This window comes from Crotalus tigris, unplaced genomic scaffold (genome assembly GCF_016545835.1).
Source record: "Crotalus tigris isolate CLP2741 ecotype Arizona unplaced genomic scaffold, ASM1654583v1 scf7180000023710.216627, whole genome shotgun sequence".
NCBI classification, from domain to species: Eukaryota; Metazoa; Chordata; class Lepidosauria; order Squamata; family Viperidae; genus Crotalus; species Crotalus tigris.
The window spans coordinates 73,418-98,069 of record NW_024100132.1 but is presented as its reverse complement, the minus strand read 5'-3'; the positions used below and the strand labels follow the sequence as shown (position 1 = coordinate 98,069).

The following is a 24,652-nucleotide window of genomic DNA, read 5'->3' as shown; positions in this document are numbered from 1 at the left end:
TCAGGTCAACCATGAGAAATGTATTTATTTTACTTGTCTTCTATTTCTACCACATTGTTCAGATGGCTCATAAAATTAATACCTTACAGTAATCAATGCAAATGAGAGACAATTCTTGCAACTTCAAATGTGAGCATCATTTCTTAATAGTATGACAGGCATCTTTTATGATTACACTAGTAAAGCTATTGTTGTTGTTGTTGTTAATTGCAAAGTCGTGTCCGACCCATCGCGACCCCATGGACAACGTTCCTCCAGGTCTTCCTGTCCTCTGCCATCTTCTGGAGTCCATTTAAATTCATGCCTACTGCTTCAGTGACTCCATCCAGCCATCTCATTCTCTGTCGTCCCCTTCTTCTATTGCCCTCAATCTTTCCCAGCATTAGGCTCTTCTCCAGTGAATCCTTCCTTCTCATTAGGTGGCCAAAGTACTTGAGTTTCAAAGTAAAGCTTATATTCAGATTTAAATCATCTGGACTGTACTACAAAAGAATACAGAAAGAAATCCTCATAAGAATAATTACATGGTACTAATCAAAACAGTATGAAAAAATATATTACTCTAACCTTTCTGCAATCTAATTGGTCAATCGCCTTTTGGTGTAACAATTATTTTAGTGCTGTACCCAAAGAATCTCAGAATTGGAATTAGTGGTTGCAAAATTTAGCAACTGTTGCTATATTCAGAAGTTAAACTTACAAAGACATTAGGAGAGAGAGAACTGGCCATTTAATAACCAAAATTATTGTCTATTATTGAAAAAAATATTGTCCATGTTTAAGATGTAAATTAAAATACAATCAATTAAAACCTTTCAGACATGCCCAAATAAAATATACTGCAAATATTTAAGCATTTAATGATTTTCTATTTCCACTGTTAATTTTGCTTGATGTGTTTGATAAACCAACAAATAATTAATATTTATCCATTATAAGTCTAGTCTTCACTGACAAAAATAGTGCTGTTATCTGAATTCCAACTTATATAATCCTCTTTTAGCATTCCAGCTGTAGGTCTAAAATAGTAAGTTGCACCCCACTCATAAAATACTACAACTACTACTACAGTGTATAGTCATTTATCAGATGAAGATTTCTTAAATTATAATTTCAGAATTCAATAGAGAGAATAAAAGGGAAACAATTAAAAGGATAAGTGCAAAAATATTCTTTTTCATCATACTGATAGAATTCCTTACTCTAATTTCTGTTCTAATTGCTGTATACAGAAATACTTTTCCTAAACTATTCATCTTTTTATGCATATTCAGTTGCACATTACAATTCAATATATCTGCCTCACTGAGTGCAGTGTTTATTAAAAGTCCCACTACATGAAACTGTTCATTTATAGAAGTAGTTGAATTACTTGCAGCATTATGCCACATCAAATAGTATGTGCCTCTATCCCTCTTTAAATGAAGACTTGAAACAACTGCAGGAACTGCAGTGATCATCTCCATGCTCATATTTTTATTGGGAATGAATACAAATTAAGAAATAAGACTGGAATAGATTACTATATTTTTCAGATGTTAGAGAACTATTATTAGAGTAACACACAAATTCATAGTCAAAACATAGTTTATGCAATTAGTGCACATTTTAAAAAATATTATATACCATTAAAGTTGCACTGCAAATGATTATCATCAATGCTCTGGCATCCTCAGCAAATATTCAAAACTTCATTCCACCAAAAGCTGTACACTATCAGTCTGTTTCTGTGGTTGCTGCTGGTGGTCATATTTCCTTGCTAGAAAATAAATACATTTAGATATTAGGCTGCAATCCGAATGTATTTACTAGAAAGTGATCCACACAGCATCAATAAGGCTTACACCAAATAAACATACATGGTATTGCTTTCTAAATCTTTATTGAGAGATAATTGGTTGAAATAACAAACTGCAGTGTAAGTTTATTAATTTCCAATATAACATTTTGAGCCAAAATTAATCATTTCTCACAACTACCAAATGTACATTTTTAATTACAAAGAGAATTCTGTTGTTCAATACTGAATTATAGTAAATCATAGCCTAAGATCTTCAGCAGTCAGGGGTGTCAAACTCAATTTCATTGAGGGCCGCATCAGCACTGCGGTTGTCCTCGGGGAGCCAGGTAGGTATGGTCAGGGAGGGTGTGGCCTACTGGGTGGGCATGGCTGGAGTGGGTGTGGCCTACTGGGTGGGCATGGCCAGCTCTTTATCATTCGCATCAAGGTTGTCTGTGGGGGCCTGGACAGGAGTGGGACAGATCTGAAGGTCTCTGGCAGAAGGGGGTGGGCCTGGGGCAAATGCCAAGGCATGGTCCACTGGAAGAGCCTCACTGTTCCTCTCAGGCCATGCAAGGGGGGGCTGGATGGTGCTGCGGGCTTCCCGGAGCCCTGGGCAGCAGAGATCAAACACACAGCCTGGCCCTCAAGCACCCACGGCACCAAGCCCAGCCCCACTTCCCCAAGGGGGCACCCAGCTGCACTTACCTCCTCCTCAAGGCTGCTGCTGCTGTGCTTGCTCTCCTTAGTCAGGTTGCTCATGATGGGTATGAGGGCAAAGTCAGAGGGAGGCCCACTCCCTCTCCATGGGAGGAGATCCGGCTTTGTATCCAAAGCTTCCTTAGCAATAGGATGGAGATCCCCAGGATAGGCCAGGAGAAGGGGGCAAGGGGATGGTGAAAGGGCAGCAGGACAGGACTAAGGCAGGATTTCCCTCAGACCCACCCTCCCTCCCTCCCTCCCTCCCTTCCTTCCTAAGAACAGACTGGTGGAAAAATATGAGGGAGAAAAACAGGCAAGAAACGCAGCTGGGGAGGTATCACCCTTCATGGGGAATGAAGAAATGCACCATCGCCTGGAAGTGGCCAGCACATAGCCCTCGCCTACTTCACATATCTGGCTTGGTGGGCTTTGGGGGAGGGGACACCTTGAGCAACGTGAGAGTCGACACTACCTGCACAATGCCATCCAGCCCCCAGCCTGCCCGGTTTTGGCAGGCAGCGGGACACTCTCCTCACAACGCTGAGAGGCTGAGCCAGGCAGTGCGAAGCTCGCTAGCTTTGCATCTTGCTGCCTGCTGAAATCGGATAGCGGTGAGCTTCTTTTTGGATTCACGCCGCCTGCATCAGCCTCGCGGCGCTGTGAGGACAGCGCCCCACTGCCTGCTGAAACCCCTCCCCCAGAGCCCATCAAGCCGGATATGTGAAGTAGGCGAGGGCCATTTGCGGGCCATTTCCAGGCGATGGTGCATTTATTCATTCCTCACAAAGGGTGACACCTCCCCAGCGCGCACCCAGGGAACAGGGCCAATGCAGCAGGGACCGGTCCCTTGCTGTTTCCAGACAGCCTCGTGGAACTAAGACTGAACACTTTTCAGCATAGATGGCCACCAAAAAATTGTACATTGACTCCTGGGCGGCCTGGGCCAGGGCCAAGGCAGCAGGGGCCATTCCCTCACTGTTTCCAGGATGTGGGCCACATGAAACCACGTCGCCGGCTGCATCCGGCCCCCAGGCCTTGTGTTTGAGATGTCTGGATTAAGTGAACTGGTCATATCCTTTAATTGCCCTGTTTAAATCAGAAAAAAATATTTCTAGACCTTAGTTATATGGAGGCACAGTTAAACTTCCAATTAGCTGTTTAGGACTTGGCTTTATATAAATCTCACTTAACAGAATTACAGGACTGGAAAGACCTTTCAGGTCTTTTAGTCCAACCCCGTTCAAGCAGGAGACCCTGTACCATTTCAGATAAATGGTTGTCCAATCTCTTATTTAAAAATCTCCAGTGATGGAACACCTATATTTCCTGAAAGCTAACAGTTTTACTGATTCATTATTTTCACTGTTAGGAAATTTCTCCTTATTTCTAAGTTGGATCTCTCCCTGATTAGTTTCCATCCATTGCTTCTTATCCTGCCTTAAGGTACTTTTGAGAATAGTTGACCCTGTCTTCTTTGTGGCAGCCTTTAGATATTGGAACACTAGTATCATGTTACCCTTAGTCCTTCTTTTCATTAGACTAGACATATCCAATTTCTGCAACTGTTCTTCATATGTTTTACCTTGCAGTCCCTTAAGAGCAGTCTTTGCTGCTCTTCCTTGCACCCTGAAAAAAAAAATAGAAATAAACATCTTTTTTATATTTTGATGACCAAAACTGGATGTAGTATTCCATGTGTGATCTTACTAAGGCTTTATAAAATGATATTAACACTTCACATGATCTTGATTCTATCTTTTTGTTAATGCAGCATAGAACTGTTTTGGCTTTTTTGGCAGCTGCAGCACACTACTGGCTCATATTTAATAATTGTCCACTACAACTCCAAGATCCCTTTCACAGTTACTACTGTTGAGCTAAGTACCACCTATTTTACACTCGTACGTTTGGGTTTTTTTTGTCTAAGTGTAAAACCTTACTTTTCTCACCAATGGATTTCATTTTGCTGGATAAAGCTCAGTGTTCAAGTTTGTTAAGTTCCTTCTAGAACTTGAGCCTATCTTTTGAAGTATTGGCTATTCCTGCCAGCTTAGTGTTGTCTGCAAATTTGATGAGTTCCCCTTCTATTCCCTCATTTAGATCATTTATGAAGACATTGAAGAGTACTGGGTACTGTAGGTACTCTCCTACATACTTTCCTCTATGTAGATATGGGTTCCATTAACAACTACATATTGAGTGTGGTTAGTCAGCCACTTATGAATTCATCTGATGATGTTGTCTAGCTCAATTTTTTCTATATTACAAAAGAGAAGATTGTGGTCTACTTTATCAAATGCCTTACTAAAATCTAAGTAAATGATGTCTACAGCATTGTCAAAAAGTGTAGTAAGTTTTGTCTGATCTATTTTTGACAAAATATAGACTTTTGGTTATAACTTTGTTTGTCTCTAGGTGTTTGCAGATTCATTGCTTATCTTTTTCCAAGATCCTCCCAGCCTTCATTCTAAGCTTTAGTTTTCATCTTTGCAGTTTTGGGTTATCTGTTGATATTCTACCTTAGTTATATGCCCCTCTTTCTACTTTTTATATTTGTCCTTTTATCAGAAAGTTTTTTGTGCAACCAGTAGTATTGTGCTAGATTAAGTTTTTATAATTTCACTTTTTAAAGTTTCCCAAATTTCTTGAATTGTTTTTCCGTAGGGATTTCCATCCCTGGAATCCTTCCCAAGCACTCTTTGTTGAAATCAGCTTTCTTAACGTTCAAGACTCTTTGATTTTGCTCCATTGCCTGAGCTTGCAATAAATTCCAATATTGCATGGCTGCTCGCCCACCCCCAAGTTCCTGTAACTTCAATCCCTTCTATCATTTCATCTCTGTTAATGAGAATTAAGTGCAGTATGGTTGACTCTCTAGTCCCCTTCTCTATCTTTTGGAAGACAAAATTGTGTGCTAGGTTCATCAGGAATACGTTTGGTTTTCCAGTAGGTACAGAGTTTGTCTCCCAGCTGATGTCAGGGTAGTCAAAGTCCCCCATTAATATTGTGGTGTGCAATATTAAGTAGTGGCTAACTACAGGTTAGAAACCAAAAACCAGAGCAAGTTCAAAACACTGAAGGAATATCCAGTTAAACATTCTAGAATAAAATAATAAATATCAGATAAAATCAATATTAAAATCACAGTTTGGTATCCAATCTGTCACACATGAGCAAAACACAACATGGCCTAATTATACCATAATAGCAATCCTTAAACTGTGAGGCTTGCAGTCATTATATACTAAAATGCAAAAGAGTAGTAATGCAAAAGGGTTCGCTGCATTGTATAAAATAGCTCTGATGAATTAATTATGTGTTTCCGACAAATTCCCAGTGCTGCTGCACAGAATCTAACCACCTGCACATAATCACAGTCTGTTCATTCTTAAGCAGCCACTGGAGATAAGTAGTGCTGGAATAGCCAGGATATCTATTGATTATTGGGAGAACATGTTTTTTAATATCTCTATAAAATGAACTTCAAAGGAATGTATGTCCAACTGTTCTCATCTCTCCTGACCCACTTTTTCTGAGCCACAGAATCTTTCAATCAATGGTATCTTTTTATATTTGCCATGCAGGATAGCCAATGGAAGTGCATGGCACCTTGCAAGCAAAAATGCTTTCCAGTGGTAAGTGTGAGATCTTTAAGAATTGTTTTACTGCCATTTCTAGCCTCAGTTTTGTGCATTTTATATGCTAAGGTCTTTCTTGGCTTCTACACAGTCTTTGTCAAACCATGCTTTGGAAGCAATTGCATGGCCTCTTAACTGAGAAACAAGGTCACGTGCTAGTAGTGGTTGTAGCTTATGAATTAGGTCTTTATATAGTTCCAGTAGCTAACTGATTAGCAAACAGTTCTTCTATTTCCTCTCTTTGATTAGTATTCACTAGTAATAGTGTATTACTATATACACTTATGGCAATGTCATTCCTTTTATATTAATCCAAATGGTTTCAAGAAGTTTTTCATCACTGTTGTGTTGCATTTCTATAGAAGTGTAGTTATTTCTTATATATAGTGCAACTCCACCTCCTCTTTTATTAGGTCTGTTTCTTTTGAACAGTTTAAATCCTTCTAGCTATACATTCCAGTCATGAATTTCACCCCACCAAGTTTTGTAATGGTAGTGATGTCACGTCTGCCTTCTATACTAGAATTTCAAATTCATTCTGTTTGTTCCTCATATTTTGAGTATTAGTGTACAGGCATCAGAGTCCTTTATAACTAACGCTGTGTTTATTTTCTACTTCTCCTGTTTTGTGTCTGAGTTCCCCTTTTTAAAAAACATTTGGTTGATTTGAGCTTTGTGCTTGGAATTAGCTTCTAAAAATTTGTCTCCCTCTGCTTCCAGTTTTAGTTTAAAGCCCTATGGATAAGGAAAGGCAATTGGTTTCTAAGCTATTCTTCCCAGTTCTTGTGAGGTGTAACTCATTCCCTGCCAGAAATGAGGTATTGTAGTCCATGGGTGTAAGAATCCAAAGTTCTCTTGATAGCACCATCCCAAATAGTTTGTTTCAAAAGTCCTGCACATCTTCACTAGGTGTGAGAACACCACCTAGGCACTCATTTCTTTGACTTTCATGCCTAGTTGTTCATAGTCTCTTGATATTGTTTTCAAGGTCTTTGTGGTGTCATGGATGGGGAATAGAAAAGGAATAATAATCTGTGGATTTAATTATTTTAATAAGCCCCTCAGTAACATCTTTGATAATTGCTCCTGGGAGACTAACCTCACTAGATCGATTGTTCTTTGTTCTTTCTTTGTTTCCATCATGGGGATCAAAATACCTTGGAAAACAGAACATTTTACTCCATACTGTAATAGGAATAACTAATAGCAATCTCATTCCCTAAGTCTTATTCCTTTTGCAGCCCAAATGGCACAACTGTTACAAAGATAAACAGTTTTGCACATACTTTATCACCATCACTCACAAGTCTCAGAGAGTAATCATTTCCAAAGAGTCCAATGAGTAAGCATACACAAAATGCTAAATACTGGGGGTAGAGATACAGGAGAAATTGAGAATTCTAGAAAAGAACATGGGTAGAACCCTAATTGGGAGGACTAGATATGTCAACGTTTTATGAATATCCAATTCAGGTATTTTCTAGAGATCGTTAGATCTTCTAGAGATCTTTCTGTCTGATGACATTTTAACATCCATTTCTCAGAACCATGTTATAAGGAAGAATACTATCCCAATTCTGCAAATAAACAGAATAGGAAGAAAAGCATGAGAAACACATGAAGATTCAACTGTGCTACTGTGCATTTCTGATCAGTGTAAAATGTAGAGTATGGATCAAGGATCATTAGCAAGCCTGCAATCTAATAGATTTCATTACCTCCATGAGCCATACACATTATAGTTCCATGAGTAGAGGAGCAGAACAATCACAACCCTGGAGCATTAAATATTTTTACATTGAGAATAATAGTAACTTCAAGCTGTGCAAATGTTAGGAGTCAGATTTATGTTTCATTGTATATATTTAGTATCAAATTCCATTTTTTTTTAAAAAATAGGATCTATAGGTTACCCAAACTTTAATAGTCTCAAAGTAAATATATTTTACTTACCAATAGAATACATCTCTAATTGCTGCCGAAAACGGACTTTTTTCATGCTGTCATAAAAATTTGGTTCAGATATTTCTACAGTTGGAGGTAATGTAAAAATCCTCATAATCTTCCTCTTATTTCTGAAACCCAAAAGGAATAAAAAAACATAAGTAATACAAAAGCAGATGTTTCCCTTAATGGTAAATGAAATTAGCAACCTGTCTTAATTTCTACAGCAAAGGAATAGAAATACAATTGGAATTTCAATTAGAAGTGGCAATGATTATCTCCAATTTCCTGAAAAAACAAATGTTACCATCACTGAAAGAAATTAGGCTATGAATGTTTAAATGTCACATAATAGAAAGGCTTCCTGTTCACTGCATTCTAATATCATATTTCATGCAAAGGCCTCTAACAGACATTTATGTCCTGTGAAGAGCCTGTGTGTTCACCTAAATGTAAAATGCATAGGTTCAGTATTTAGATGTTATACTTAGCATGGACATGAAAGCCAGTGTAAATTAGCTGTATCAGCTTGTACAGATCAGTCAGTGTACAGATCAGTCCTGCAAAGTTTTTCAATTACAGCAAGGAAATGTCTGCTTCTTTAACTGATATTCAAATAGCTAGTACCTGAGACTTTTCAAAAGAGTTAATATACAGTAAGTGTTTCAGAAACAGAGTTTGTAAATTAAGAACTATCCAATGCAAATTTCACATGTCCCTAATTGTCCTAAGTCTTTCATGCACACAATTTATTCTTTATTCTAATACTCAGTGAGGGATCAATATTAATTAGATTTTATCAGATTGCAGCTAGATAAGATGAAGTATTTTAAAAATCTGGCTGAAATAGATATTTAACAGCTTATTATTTCATCTTCTTGCCGTTCTGCTTGCAGATGTTTCTGTTATTGATAAAGGTATAGTTTCTTTCAAAGTGATTTTTAACACAATAGCAATAATGATGAGTTTTTATTTTTATGAAGTTTGTTTTTTTTCATATTAGCTAAACCACACTTATCCTAACTTATTGAAAAGGCAATTATTAGCTACTGAAAAAAATAAGGAAAGTTGCAAAACTCTGAACTCTTAGGCAGCAACTAATTCAACAATTGAAAACAGTCATACAATACTCATAATAAACACTTATTGAACATATCTATGAAGATTCTCAATCATCCAGGTCGTGATTGTCCCAATGATGCTTCAGCAGAACTGAAGAAGCTTCTTGGATGAGAAGCAAAATGTCTTCAAGCAAAAACAAAGAAAGTCCTTTTGTGAAAAAGCAACTTTGGGACACTTATTTGAATAAAAACTAGTCATCATCCTCATAAAAATGCACCGATAGAAAGGGGTTGCTTAATACTACATGGTGAGATGTGAAGTGCTGAGACAGAACCAAAATAGGTAGGCATATTCTATGAACAGAACATATTTCTCTCTGACATCCTTTCTTCAAATCCCTAAATAAATAAATACAACTTATTTTATTCACAGAAATTCCTGTTTTGTTGCCACTTCCAGAGCTGTTAAAGTTTGTAACTATTAGCCTAGAAGCTTGGACCTAAATCTCGAGATAACCAATTGCTGATGCAACAGCCAGCATTTGCAAGCCTAGCCATATGACCTGAAAGTTTGTAACGTTATTGCCAGAAACTTTGGCAATATCACAAATTTCCACTAAGATCTATTATCTAGGAATTATCTAGGAAAAGCAGCCCAATACTCGATAAACCGTGAATTAGAAAGCCTAATTTGCCAATCAGAATTCAGCAAAAAGTGGTTTCTCTTGGCCTTCGCATCTACATTGGGCAGAAAAGTGTAATGATCTACCGGGTTAAGACGCTTACGTATTCTTAAACAATCTACAAATAGCAGTTGTAGGAGTCACTTCCTTCCCTATTGAGATTCCCACCTGCGGGCGTACACCAACAGGGCCAAGCTGGCCAGCACCGCCAGTAAGTAAATGTTGGTGGCTTCGTTCCAAGCCTCGTGTACTGAATAGTCCATGGCGGCTACACCACCCCTGCCACTTTCACCCAGCGCCCGGGCACCGGCCATAGAGAATAGAAGAAATCGCCGACCTCCGACCCCAAACAGGAAACGAGACGTGACCTCAGATCCTTCAGACGCTTCCAGATCGAAAACAAAGGCTTAGCTTCCGGGTTGAGTTAACGCCGCTCATTGTGATGAAAACGAAAGCCGAGCGTTCTGGTGGTGTTACTGTGGGCTTTGCGCAATTGCGACCTGGTATTATCATTTTTTTTCTTATCCACCCGGATTGCCTCCCCTGGCATCCCACAGAAGTCTTTTTTAAAAAACAGGCATTGATTTTTCTCGTATCAACTGTTTCCTGCGGGAAAATGGGAGGCTTTGAGTGTTCCAAATGGCAAAATGTCTGAATGGAATGCATAATTTCTGCACACGGAAGCCAGATTTGGACTGGAAAAGGAAACCAATAGCAAATTTGGAGATAAAATTTAAACTTCCCTTTTATCAAGAAGAATGGCCTATATCGGAGAACTTTTATCACGTGTATAGAAACTATTCGTCAGATTTATATACATTTTGTTATTAAAAAGCTATATATATTGTTATTGGGAGGGAACATGGATTGTAGAGGAGATAGTATAACTGCAGGCTAGGGAATTCTTGGAGTGGATCAGTAGTGGGATTCTGCCAGCTCGTACCAGTTTGGCAGAACTAATAGCTAATTTTTTTTGTTGCCCAGGCCCAGAATGGACTTCTGAAAGTGGCATCCACACAGAGAACCGGTTGTTCACACATTTGAATCCCACAACTGGAGTCAAAGACTACACATCTTAAAATTGGGGGCCTAGACAGATAAAACTTTATTGAAGCCTTAGACCAGCAGCTTAAAATAACATTTATTGGTCACATATCATAGTAATGTAGTGCAAAATAAAAACATCCATTAAAGAAAAAGAAAATGGAGAAACAGGATGTGAATACACTAATTGAAGAAAAGGATGTTACAAATTTTACAATAAGTCAATTCCAATTAAGTCCAGTAGCTTCTGACAGCAATTCAAATTGTATTGTTGTCAGACTCACTCAAAGATCCAAACAGGAACCAGAATTTCTCTCACCAAGGAGATTGGTTATGGTCATTAGGCAAAGACTGCATCTTTGTTAAGTGATGTCCTCACACTTTTCCTCTGCCTCAGTCAACTCTGCTTCAACTCTCCCCACTTGCCTGTCCCCCTCCCCCATCACTGCCTTTTTTAATTGTCCTTCACCACCACCTAACCCTGTAAATCTTTCCAAATCCCTTCCTAGCCTAGAATTCTAAATATGTATTTGAGAGTAATGAAAGGTGGATACATGAAATGTGAAATGGTAGGTCTGTTGCAACCCTGAATTTTTTGTTTAACATCAGGCTTTTTTTCAGGCCATCATAAACAGAACTGGGCAAGCAATAAACTAGGATAAAATTTGATTTTAACTCTTGTTTCTTTTTATGGTATCAAAATGTCATGTCCCAAAGGATTTTGCCCACAGTGGACATAATTGATGCGATATGACATTGTGATTACAGCAATAACTTAAATTTGTAGAATGAACTGTCAACCATTGGTTAATAATCCTAATCTAATTTATCTAGTAGAAGAAAAACAAATAGTTGAAAGAAGTAGATGTAATCAATTGGTACATGAAATTCAATGGTGAGCAAAACAATTTGGAGGACAAAAAAGGAACAAAAACCTTTATTTTTGCGTGAAAAAGTGAATCTCATCCAAAAATGCGCTTGAGCCAGTATTTTAGCTAATATAATATTAATATTTGTATGTCACCTCAGAATCAGAATCACAGTCTCTTAGGTGGCCATATAAATTATTTTTTAAAACAAATCCATTTACAACATAAATCAAAATTCTTTCATGGTTGCCATAAATCTCTAGATTTGCCAAACCTACAGCTGTGTATGTAACCATTCAGACTTGATAAAAGTAGAAAGTCCTGTGAACTTAGTATTTGAATTTTATCAATAGCTTTTGGAAGGAAGGCATTTGTTTCTCAGTTGCTAAATTGTCTACCGACATCCACTGTTAACTAATTATTTTAGTTACTAAATAAGTCCTTATTATGTAATTTAATATTTTCTCCTTTGAAAGTATGTAATAATAGTATTCTGAGACATATTCTACTCTTTGTTTAGTTATAATATTTCTTTGGATAGTTCCTTCCAGAAAGGTGTATCTTTTCTCACATATTCAACTTTTGTTTAGAAACTGATAAAAACACATCTGATTTTCAAAGTGTTTGCCAATTCATAAATCCTCTGGATCTGTGGATTTTTCCATTTTATATCCTTTTGCAAATTTCAAGAACTACTGAACAAGAAATCTAAACATTGGGCATCTATTACAGATAGTTCTGGAAGAGTTAATCATACAAAATGTATGTTACCTTTTTAATCATACAAAATGTATGTTACCTTTATCCTATTGAATATGTAGAAATGTATAATCCTTTTGAAAAATTCAAGCTGTTTATTGTTGATAACTATATGACTATTAATATTAATTTTACAAATAATATTTTAAATGTATTTACCTTGAATTATCAAATTGATAATACTTATGCTTTAATAATAAAAATTAGGTTGAACTTTTGCTAGTTTTTAAATGTCCAGCTCTCCCCTTTTCCTTTCTAATAGCTGATATATATTGCTGATCCTATTCTATTTTATTTAACCCATAAATTGTTAACTTCTGAAGGCAATGCATTCATCGTCTACAGTATATACGTTCCTTTTTAATCTGTTCATTTGGCTTATACATCTACTTTTTATCATCTCCTTCCTGGCATTCCTTTCTGTTGTGAACCATGTACATCATTTTTATTAGTTATTCTTTCACTTGTTGAAAACAATTAAAATTTCAAAAATGAGTAAATGTGATATTTGTATCTAATTTCATAGAAACTCTTGTATGTATTTTTGTTCATTTCTTATTTATGGTTTGGCATTCTTTTGCTTACTGGGTGCAGAATCTAACTTTTGTCAGCAATTCCTCTCAACTTAGTGTCATCTGCAAATTTGACAAGATTTTTTTCTGTCTCCTCATCTAGTTTGTTTATGAAGATACTGAAGAGCAATGGGCCCAAACCAGAATATTAAAATACCGCACTGCATGCTTCCCTCTACATAGATGTAGTTCCATTGAGGACTATGTGCTGAGTGCAGTTGGTTAGCCAACTGCAAATCCATCTAGTGCTGTACTGTCTATCCTACATTGTTCTACCTTATCAAGAAGTAGGCTGTTGTTTACTTTATCAAATGCTTTATGGAAGTCTAAGTATGCTATATAGTATGCAGTATAAATATATACTATATGTCAGAATCCAATTATATTTCATCTTTAATTATCAAACATAGAAAACCCCAATTCTGCCTTCTCTGGATTCTGCCATAAGAGGGAGAGAAGGGGGAGAACAAAGGGGCTTTATGGCCCTCACTTCCTTCAGTACACTTCTAAGAAACTGAATGTGTTTATTGCACATCAAAGGAAGACTTTGAATGTAACTAGCATCAAAGAACCTTACCCTGACAAAGGGAGCTAATTACCTTTCATGTAGTTTATCTGAAATCTCTATACAGACGGAAGAAAGAAGCAAAGGGGTGGAATTGTGATGCCTGAAACTATCACTGGAAGGGGGGGTGATTGGGTGGGACTGCTGGGGAACCCCTTAAAACCTTGAATGGGAGAGCTTGGACCCCAAGTCCTGTCTAGCACGCCTGCAACCACTTCTTCTTAATAAAGGATTCCTGTTGGAAGAATTATTCCAAGAGTTCTGTCTTCTTAAGATGCAAAGTGGGGTGGGTCCTTACATTAGACAGGACTTGCAAAATTAATCCACCTGGAAGGGAGACCCTTGCCGGGGGATTTTGCAAAAATTTACCATGTCAGACAATGGAGCAAGAGAGGGGGAAAACTCCCTGGAAAGAGAGCCGCTGACCCAGTTGGAACCTTGCCAGATGTTGGGATCCGAGAGGTCAGATTCCTCGGGAGAAGAAGTGGTGGAGACACGGGACCACAAACCTCGCTGGTCAATGGGCGTTGGAAAGAAAAGTGAGTGGGGAAAGGAATCAAGAAAGGTGACCCTGAGACGGGGGACCAAGCAACCAGAATGGAAGCAGGAGATGGAGAAATCCCTGCACGCAAGTAAAGAGGGAGGAAGCTGGGCACCGTACTCAGACTGGATCCTAGAGAAAGCTATTGACCTGATGAAGAGAACTCTCAGCTTCCTAGGAGAGGAGAATCCTGAGCCCTACGGCCGCCCCAGCTCCTGGAGCCGCAAAGGGAGAGACACCGAGGGGGACGTGGAACCTGCAACCCCGGGGACATCTACTGATCCAGTAGCCCCCACCCCCTACCGGACCACAGATGGCAATCTGGACGGAAGACACTACCACCAACAACGGAGGCACCGATCCATTCCAAGACGTCCACCGTTGGAGGTGAAATTCAAAGGGGAGCCAACACGCTTGGGGTTTTTCCTAACCCAAGTCCTCAGCTACATGGAGGAATATGGGCAGGACATTCCCAGCGACAAAGCCCGCATCCGGATCGTGCAATCTGCCCTGGATGGACCAGCTGCAGATTGGGTAGTGAACTTGCATGACTCCAATGCCCCAGAACTCAGTAACTTCAACCGTTTCATGTCCTCTTTGAGAAGACGATTTGAAGACCCCCTGGCTGATCGCAAAGCCCGTGAAAGGATAAAAACGATGAGGCAAGGCAAACGCCCAGTGGCTGAATATACACAAGAATTCCGGGCCATTGCCAGCAAACTGAATTGGCCAGAAGACATCCTCCTCAGCCATTTCAAAGACGGACTAAACTATGATCTATATGACGCTTGCCTGCCCCGAGGGGACCCACACCAACTTGAGGAATGGTACGTCTTGGCAGAGGAAGCAGAGATCGACATATTGAAGAGGCACCGCCGAGGAAAACAATGGAGCCGCTCCCCGCCTGAGCTGACACACCAACCGGTGAAATCATCGGATACAACCAAGAGGCAAATGGGATGTTTCAAGTGCGGAAGAGAAGGGCATCGAGCTGTAGAATGCCGCTCAAAGGCCCCCCAGCACAACCCAGACAGATCCCCAATCAACAAATCCGGAAAGTCTTCAGCTAAGCCAAAAGAAACGGCCATGAGAATGATGGAAATTGCAGAACCCCCCACTTCTGCTCACCAAGGAGAAAGAACTCCAGCCTACACCACAGGGCCGGTGGATGCCTCAGATGACAGCTCGGAGGGCGAACCCTTGGTAAGTGGATGCATCACACCCATCTTCAAAACAGTGACTATATTAATCCCCCCCATGCCCGAAGCTGTGAAGGTGAAAGCCTTAATAGACTCTGGCTGCACCCGCTGCCTCATTAGCCCAACACTAGTGGGGAATCTGGGCATCCCATCCAGGAGACTGGAACAACCAATCTCATTTGGCCAGTTAGATGGATCCATAGCAGGGGGGGTGCCAGCTACCCTAGCCACTCTACCAATACACCTCTCCCTGGGCAAACATGAAGAGGACATAACGTTTGTGGTGACCCCAGGTATGGAATGCCCAATGATTCTAGGGATGGAATGGTTGAAAAAATGGAACCCCTGGGTAAATTGGAGGATGACAGAAATCAAATTCCCGAAGGGGGACCCTATGGACTTAAAACCCCAAGGGAGGCTACCAGAATCAAGAATAGAAAAAGCATCCATAGGAGAGGAAAAAAGATTAACAGAAATACCAGAGGAATATAGGGACCTTGCTGAAGTCTTCAGTGAGGAGAGGGCGAATGAGCTTCCCCCCCACCGACCCACAGACTGTACCATTGAATTCAAGCCTGGGGCAAAACTCCCGAAGCCCAGATTATACTCCATGAGCCCAAAGGAGAAGGAGGAAATGGAAAGATTTATAAAAAAAAACCTAGAGAGAGGTTTCATTGAGCCAGCCAAGCCTAAAGTGGCTGCCCCGGTCCTTTTTAGAGAGAAGAAGGATGGCTCTTTACGTTTATGCGTGGATTATAGGGCCCTGAATACAATCAGTGAAAGCAACCTATACCCGCTGCCCCTCATGAAAGACATGCTGTCACACCTATCGAAAGGGAAATTTTTTTCTAAACTAGACCTAAGGGAAGCTTACTATCGCGTAAGAATTAAGGAAGGGGACGAATGGAAGACTGCATTTAACTGCCCCATGGGGTGCTATCAATTCAAAGTCTTGCCATTTGGATTACAAGGGGGCCCTGCAGTCTTTATGCAATTAATCAATGACGTTCTAAGGGAGCACCTGTTTAAGGGGGTCCTTGTTTACTTGGACGACATTCTTATCTTTACTGAAACAAAAGAGGAACACGTCAACCTTGTCAGAGCGGTTTTAAAGAAGCTGCGAGCCGCCCACCTATATGCCAAACTCTCAAAATGCGAATTCCACCAGGAAAGGATAGACTACCTAGGCTATCGCATATCCCCACAGGGCATTGAAATGGACCCAGAGAAGGTCAAAGCAGTATTAGATTGGGCGCCACCCCGCACAAGAAAGCAACTACAAAGTTTCCTGGGCTTTGCAAACTTTTACCGCCAATTCATCCCCTCATTTGCCCAGATAGCCTTGCCCCTCACTAACTTACTAAAAACGAAGGGAGCATCCTCAGTAAAACCTAGCCAGCCACTAACATGGACAATGGAGTGCCAAGCAGCGTTTGAGAGACTAAAGAGACTTTTTTCTGCCGAACCAGTACTAAGGCACCCAGACATGGACAAGCCCTTCGTAATACAGGCAGATGCAAGTGATGTGGCAGTGGGGGCTGTGCTATTACAAGAAAATGATGATGCAGTATTGCAACCCTGTGCATATACATCCAAGAAACTCACGGAAACAGAACAGCGCTGGCCCGTATGGGAGAAGGAGGCTTATGGGATACGTTGGGCATTACTCACATGGCGACAGTTCCTGGAAGGCAACAAAATCCCCTTCCAGGTGTGGACTGATCACAAAAATTTAGAAGCCCTGAAAACTTCCAGGAAACTCAATCCCAAACAAGACCGCTGGTCCCAGCATTTTCACCAGTTCCAATTTAAGCTCAAACATTTACCAGGAAGAAAGAACTTCCTGGCAGATGCACTATCTCGCATGCCTCAATATAACAGCGCACGAACCACAGACTCTAGACCAATAATGGCAGAGTCACAACTGGCAGCACCAGTAACCACAAGAACCCAAGCCAAATTAAAACCACAACTGGACAGCCAAACTGGAATTGAATTCAGAAAAAGTTTGGAAACAGATGAATGGTTCCAGAAAAACAAAAATGTGTGCACAATGAGAGACGGGTTGCCTTGGGTAGGGGAAAAGTTATATATACCAAAAACCCAAAGAATCACGTTCATGCAGCTTTGCCATGACACAAAATCAGCAGGACATTTTGGATTTGTAAAAACTTTACACTTAATTAAACGGCAATTTTGGTGGCCATCAATAAAAAAGGACATAGAAAGTTATGTTGCCAGCTGCCCAACCTGTGCATCAGCAAAGAGGTTGCAAGGGAAATCGCCAGGGCTATTACAACCAGTGGCAAGTCCCTCAGCCCCCTGGAGGGAAATAGCCATGGATTTTATAGTGGAATTGCCAGAAAGCAATGGGAATACTGTTATCTGGACAGTCACGGACTTGTTTTCCAAACAGGTGCACTTTATCCCTTGCCAAAAGATTCCCACTGCAAAGGCCTTAGCAAGACTTTTCATCCAGCACATTTACAGATTGCACGGGGCACCCCAACGCATCATCTCTGATAGGGGAGTGCAATTTACGTCTGCATTTTGGAAGGAATTTTTATCCCTCTTAGGGACCACTCAGGGACTGACATCTAGCCATCACCCTCAGACAGATGGACAAACGGAACGGTGCCATTCAGTACTTGAGCAATATTTGAGATGTTTTTTAAATTTCCAACAGAGTGATTGGACGGACTTACTTCCTTTTGCAGAAGTTGCCTACAATAATGCAGTCCACTCCAGCACAGGCTACACTCCTTTTCAAATAGCCAACGGTCAAAGTTTCTACCCCATGCCAGAATTAACCCCAAACGAACCAACGATCCCTTCGCTGAAAGAATGGATGGAAAAACTACAAAACACCTGGCCAATAGTTAGAAAAGCACTAGATGAAGCTAGGCAGGCATACAAAGCACAAGCCGATAAAAAAAGGGTTGAGCCTACACCATTCATTATAGGAGAAATGGTGTACTTATCTACAAAATACCTAAAGTCCCTACAGCCCTGTAAAAAACTTGGACCAAAATACATAGGACCTTTTCCAATTAAAAGAATCATAAATCCAGTAACAGTAGAATTAGAATTACCCAAAAATCTCAGGCAAATACACCCAATTTTTCATTGCAGCTTGCTGAAAAGAGAGCATCAATCACCTCTACGGCCAAAAATCCCCCCCCACCACCTCCAATCATGGTGGAGGGCGAACAACACTTCGAAATAAAAGAGATCCTTGACTCTAGGAGATATCATGGAGCAACTCAGTACCTAGTTGCCTGGAAACACCTCCCTCCCTCACAAAACGAGTGGGTCCATAAACGTCATGTCAGAGCCCCGAAGCTATTGAAGAAGTTTCACACAGAGTATCCTAACAAGCCTGACTAAGTCTTATACCTGTTTTGTTTTCTTTCAGGTGAATCTCTCTTATTTTTAAGAGGGGCCGGATGTCAGAATCCAATTATATTTCATCTTTAATTATCAAACATAGAAAACCCCAATTCTGCCTTCTCTGGATTCTGCCATAAGAGGGAGAGAAGGGGGAGAACAAAGGGGCTTTATGGCCCTCACTTCCTTCAGTACACTTCTAAGAAACTGAATGTGTTTATTGCACATCAAAGGAAGACTTTGAATGTAACTAGCATCAAAGAACCTTACCCTGACAAAGGGAGCTAATTACCTTTCATGTAGTTTATCTGAAATCTCTATACAGACGGAAGAAAGAAGCAAAGGGGTGGAATTGTGATGCCTGAAACTATCACTGGAAGGGGGGGTGATTGGGTGGGACTGCTGGGGAACCCCTTAAAACCTTGAATGGGAGAGCTTGGACCCCAAGTCCTGTCTAGCACGCCTGCAACCACTTCTTCTTAATAAAGGATTCCTGTTGGAAGAATTATTCCAAGAGTTCTGTCTTCTTAAGATGCAAAGTGGGGTGGGTCCTTACACTATATTTCCTTGATCCACTAATTTACTGCTCTTCAGTATCTTCATAAACTAGATGAGATAGAAAAAGACGTTGTCAAATTTACAGATGACACCAAGTTGAGGGGAATTGCTGACAAAAGTTAGATTCTGCTCTTAGACAGGAAAAATAAAATGCACAGCTACTGAATAGGTGGTACCTGGCTCAACAGTATTAACTATGAGATGGATCTAGGTGTCCTAGTCAGATCACCACTTAAATATAAGCCACCAGTATGCTGTAGCTGTCAAAAAAGCCAATGCAGTCCTAAATTGCATCAATGGAGGGATAATATCAGTATTGTGAGAATTATAATACTACTTTATATTGCACAAGTGAGTAGAAGATGATACAAAAAGATGCTGAGGTCCTAAAATGAGTGAAGAGAAGATCAATAAAGATGATAAGGGGTCTGGAAGCTAAATTGTATAATGAACAGTTAAGAAAAATAGATATATTTAGTTAACGAGGAGAAGAATTAGAGGTGACATGATAGCTGGGGTCGGCCTATTCTCCAAAGAATAGAGATGGGGTCGGCCTATTCTCCAAATTTTCTGAGGGTAGGACAAGAAGCAATTTATGGAAGCTTGTTAAAGTAAGATCCAATCTGGAACTAAGGAGAAACTTTCTGCCAGTGAGAACAATTAACCAATGGAACAACTTTCTCTCAGAGTTATAGGTGTACCATTGCTGGAGATTTTCAAGAAAATATTGGACAACCATTTGTCTGAAATAATATGTCACCTGTCATGAGCAAGGGATTGAAGTAGAACAGGGATCCCCAACCTGTAGCCCACTACTGGGACACTGCCTATTAGCCACCAGGCCACATGGGTGGCTGCTGGTGTGCGCATGTCTGCACAGCCCACTTGTGCAAGTGTCGCCATTCTCAGCTTCTTCCATAAGCTGTACTTTTGTTTAGGAACTTCATTTTTAAGTCTTGAATCTTTGGTTATTTTTTAACCCCAGCTATTGAAATATTTGTAACATTTATACAGCTGCCCATCTCACCCAGTATTCAGACTCTGAATATTGATTAAGCTAGATTTCTATCAGTATTTAGGGACTATGCTGTATTCTAATCAATGCATGTTATGGCTAAAATGAGTTAAGAGCTTATTCCAGGACATTTCCCCCTGATCTTGCAAAAGTGACAGTGACCAGGTTCAGTTCCCACTTTACATAATTCTGTTAGACCCGGAGGAACTATTCCTACCCCTAAACAAAACCCCTCTTTTCCAATCCTTTCATTGTTGATAAGAAAGCGTGTTACTCAGGATTAACAAAGGCAGAAGGAAATTAAATAAAGGCCACAAAGATGCAGTCTGATCTGATTGATTAAAGAAAATTTAATAATGAAATTGCAATAAAATATGTCCCTTCCATTACTGTTTCTCTGCTGCTAACTTTCAGCCCTGCTGCTGCCTATAACAAGTGTAGGTTTTGTAAAGAAAGCTCTCCTCCCACAATCAAACCTATCCAGTTTTCTTTTTATGGTTATGATCCTGTCAATAAATTTCCTGGTCTACAATTCAAAATTCTTATGAAAGGTCTTACTTTTCTATTGTTCTCTGTTCCTCTTTCTTATAAAGCTGAAATCTAACCATAATTGAAAAAATGGTTGCATCTCCTTAATGTTGTTCTCTATTCTGCTGAATTTTCTATTATAATGTAGACTTCTGAAAGTTATATATTTTCTCAAGTAAACTTGTCATTTTAGGCTCCAAATTATGCAAATCCCAGTAGTCAAGAAAGATATGTGTCTTAGAATCCCACAAAGCATTGAAAGCCCATTGTTTCTGATAAAAAAAGTTTTAATGTATTCTAAGACCTTTCTTATTTAACTTATGTAAAAAAATATGGAAGTGGTTTGCCACTGCTTTTTCCCAGGACTAGTTTGGAGGGTTTGGGGGGGGGGGTTATAATGGTTTAATGGTTTGCTTGTTTTAGATTTTTAAAGTTCCCAGTCTAATCTGTAGCTCTCAGATTTCCTGTATCCCTCATCCTAGTCCTAGCTAAACCCAAACTTGTTCAGCTTTGTGAAATCAAGCTGGCTAGGTGCTGCCAAAGCATCAATCACAATGCCCAGACCAGGTGACAGGTTAGTAACTGTCCATATACATATACTCCTTCACAGCAGAGGAATCTCTCCAGTGGTGGGATTCAAATAGTGAACAACCGGTTTTCTGTGTGGATGCCGCTTCTGGACGTCCATTCTGGGCCCAGGCAACAAAAAAATTAGCTACCAGTTCTGCCAAAGTGGTGCAAACTGATTGAATCCCACCACTGACTCTCTCCCCAGCAAGCCTGCTGATCTCACTCTTGACTGAGAACTACAGATATTAGATTTTCCAAGCCAGAGAAAACAGATGAAGTAAGGTGGTGGGATTTAAGATACTTTCGATAGTATTACATTATGTCCCACTTTCATGCCCTCCAGGATATGTGGAGGGCTAAATCTGCCCTCAGACCAGTTGCATTTCCCACTCCACCCTTCATTTAATCAATATTAGTTGTGGATAAATAGGCATTGTTATTGTAGATATTTGAGGAGAGAAAATTGTTAGCAAGAATGTGGGAGGGAGGTTGATTTTTTTGGAAAAATATGTATATGATCTGAAGATAAATTACAGTACAAAAATCAAATAAATTTAAATATTAGAAATACTGGTCACATTTTCAGAAGTCATATCAAATATGAGGGAATATCAAATAAAGGGAAGAGCAAAGGCCTTTCATTTTCTTTCAATGGAGAAAAGATTAAATAACATTGAGAAATGATAAATAGCAGTTAGACATAATAATTAAAGAACACAAAGAAACCCAAACTGTTATGGGAATCACTGAATACAAAGTTTTCTTTATACACATTATTTGAAACAGTGAATTGAAACTTTCAAGTTTAATTTGAAACTTCAAATTCAAGAAAATTACAGTACAATGGGCCTTCATATTCTATGAATAATTTTGCAAAGAGAAAATGAATCTTCTCATGGGAAACTCTGGCATGAGTTAAACAGTTTGTGGTATACTATCTTACACATCTTGTCATGCTTGAAACTTCTTTAGTCTAACAGGCATAATTGAACAGTATAACTTAAAAGACTCTAAAAAGATATTAATTGATTTAATATTTTCTTCTTCTTGTGCCATATTTGTTATCGGATGTTGGCGATCCTGTTTTTATCAGCAGCCACACGAAAAAGTGCTACTAAGTTTTGTCCAAACCAGTCCCCTAAATTTTGAAGCCATGATGTTCTTCTTCTGCCTGGATCTCATTTGCCTTCAATCTTTCCCTGGTGGATTAAATGGAGTATGCTGTATTTTTCTGGGTGTCACATCACATGTCCAAAATATTCTAATTTTCGGTTTTTAATTGTTTTGATGATTTCCCTTGGCTTCCTAGGCGGCTGATCACCTCATTTCTGATCTAATCAACCCAGCTTATATGTAACAGCCTGTAAGTCCACATTTCAAATGCTTCTAGTCTCTTCAGGTGGCCTTTAATATTTAGGGCTTAGATTTATAAGGGAAATGAAAATTAAGTTATATATGTATAACTTAAAATATATTGATAAGTGTTTTAATTGATTGAGCTATACTTAGAAATGTATTAATTTGAATGCGATGTAATAATCAAGGGAAAGAGAGAAGGGAATCTTTGATGATGTAGCCTGAGACATGTACGAAAGAGCCTGTTATTGGACTATTAATTGCCCAATCACCACGCTGCTTCCTAAACACTTGGATGTAAAACTGAAAATTAATAAAACTTGTTTATAAAAAAGTACTGAAATTCTTACTCTTCTCAGAAAAAAACCCCGGCAACTCAGTATATGGATATTACTTTAGAAGCAGCTGAGATTAAGGATACTGGATCTATTATAATAATAATAGCTTGACAAAGGTCGAACAGCCTGATTAGAAGACTGTGTAGTTTTAAAAGCACATTGTAACATCATCTTTTATTCTGTTTGTATCTACAGATGTTCAGAAGAGGGAGCGGAAGATGAAGAAGACTAATCCTACATATCTAGAGCACTGTTTATTATTAAATATTATATTATTAAATACATTATTTGTTATGCACTTTTTAATTGTTATCCTTATCTTGAGGTTTAAAAACATTTCAGAATAACCACTCTCCCATTTCTAAAATGTTGGTCATAGATGTTGAGCCAATGTGGCAGAAGTGGAAGGTTACAGATCCTAGGAACCTGATTTGCTGGCAATGTTGGGGAAGTTTGGCAAGTCCTCGTCTGAGTACCTAGGGTTATTTCTTTTGTTAGGAAAAGCAACCCTTTCACAGGGGCAGCAGAGCGGTCAAAGTCCATTGTTAAAACATGGAACCTCAAGACAATAAGTCTGACTGAAGATGGAGGGATGAAGTTTGGTCAGAGCTGATCCCCAGAGACTGCCTAGAGAAGTCTAGAACTCCAAAGACAGGCTTAAGATACAGAAGGATCTTGACAGACTTGAACATTGGGCGCTATCTAACAAAATGAAATTAAATGGTGAAAAAAGTAAGATTCTACACACTAAGGTAAGAAAAAACAAATGCACAGGTATTGTACAGGTGGTATCTTGCTCAATAGTAGCAATTGCGAGAGCGATCTTGGAGTCCTAGTGGACAATCACTTAAATATGAGCCAGCAGTGTGCTGCAGCTGCCAAAAAAGCCAACACAATGCTAGGCTGCATTAACAGAGGGATAGAATCAACTTCCAGTTGGGATCTTGCAGTAATGCAGATGCAGGAAGACGGGACTCCATCTTTTACGTCTGGGTTCATCCTGCTGGGGGACCCAGGAAAGAGTTGAAAGTTGCCCCATAAGTAAGAAGGGTATTCTCGTTGATCGTGAGGGAGTGGCAGCCCCCCCCCGTTTGATCCAAGGAAGCCCTCCAAACAGGCAAAGGAAAGACTGGCTGCATTCGTGTAGCCAGTCCTAAGCTGCGGACAATGGAAGTCAACAAGCACTACCAAGCAACTTTACAGCAACGTGGATGAAACTGGTGAGACCTGATCCTTTCTTCATGATTTTAAGACCTCTTCCTAAAAATCTGCCCAAAATTCCTTCCCCCAGATGAAAGAGGGAATTTCTGCCCCATTCCCTCAGAAAAGAAAAGCAGCAAATTAATACTTGGGGACACTGGCGAAAGCTATAAGACTTATTTGGAATTAAAATATACTTACAGTTTGAAAATTTGGGGACCAAAAGTGTTTTTAAGATCTTTTTATTTTTTTTCTAAAGAAAAAGTTTAATAATATAAGTTTTGGATTTAAAAACCGGAGTGTGGTGTTGATATCTAGTGGTGAATTACGGCAGTACAACTTA

General features: G+C 39.6%; 1 protein-coding gene across 12 annotated transcripts in view; it reads right to left on the bottom strand.

The window, feature by feature from the left end:
* Positions 1-317: 317 nt before the first annotated feature.
* The window catches only part of LOC120297795 (leucine-rich repeat-containing protein 37A2-like), a 93,518-nt gene continuing 69,183 nt past the window's right edge, over positions 318-24,652 (bottom strand). For 4 of the 12 annotated variants that reach the window (XM_039320827.1, XM_039320824.1, XM_039320825.1 and 1 more), the window contains 3 exons: positions 8,074-8,195; positions 7,220-7,277; positions 3,403-4,108 (listed from right to left, as the gene is read on the bottom strand). In XM_039320827.1, coding sequence (XP_039176761.1) covers positions 3,775-4,108; positions 7,220-7,277; positions 8,074-8,195 — 514 coding nt within the window. In that variant the 3' untranslated portion in view covers positions 3,403-3,774. Of the gene's footprint in view, positions 1,760-3,402; positions 4,109-7,219; positions 7,278-8,073; positions 8,196-9,976; positions 12,488-24,652 lie in introns of those variants that run through there. The other 8 variants (XR_005553887.1, XR_005553888.1, XR_005553890.1 and 5 more) reach the window with 8 other exon arrangements.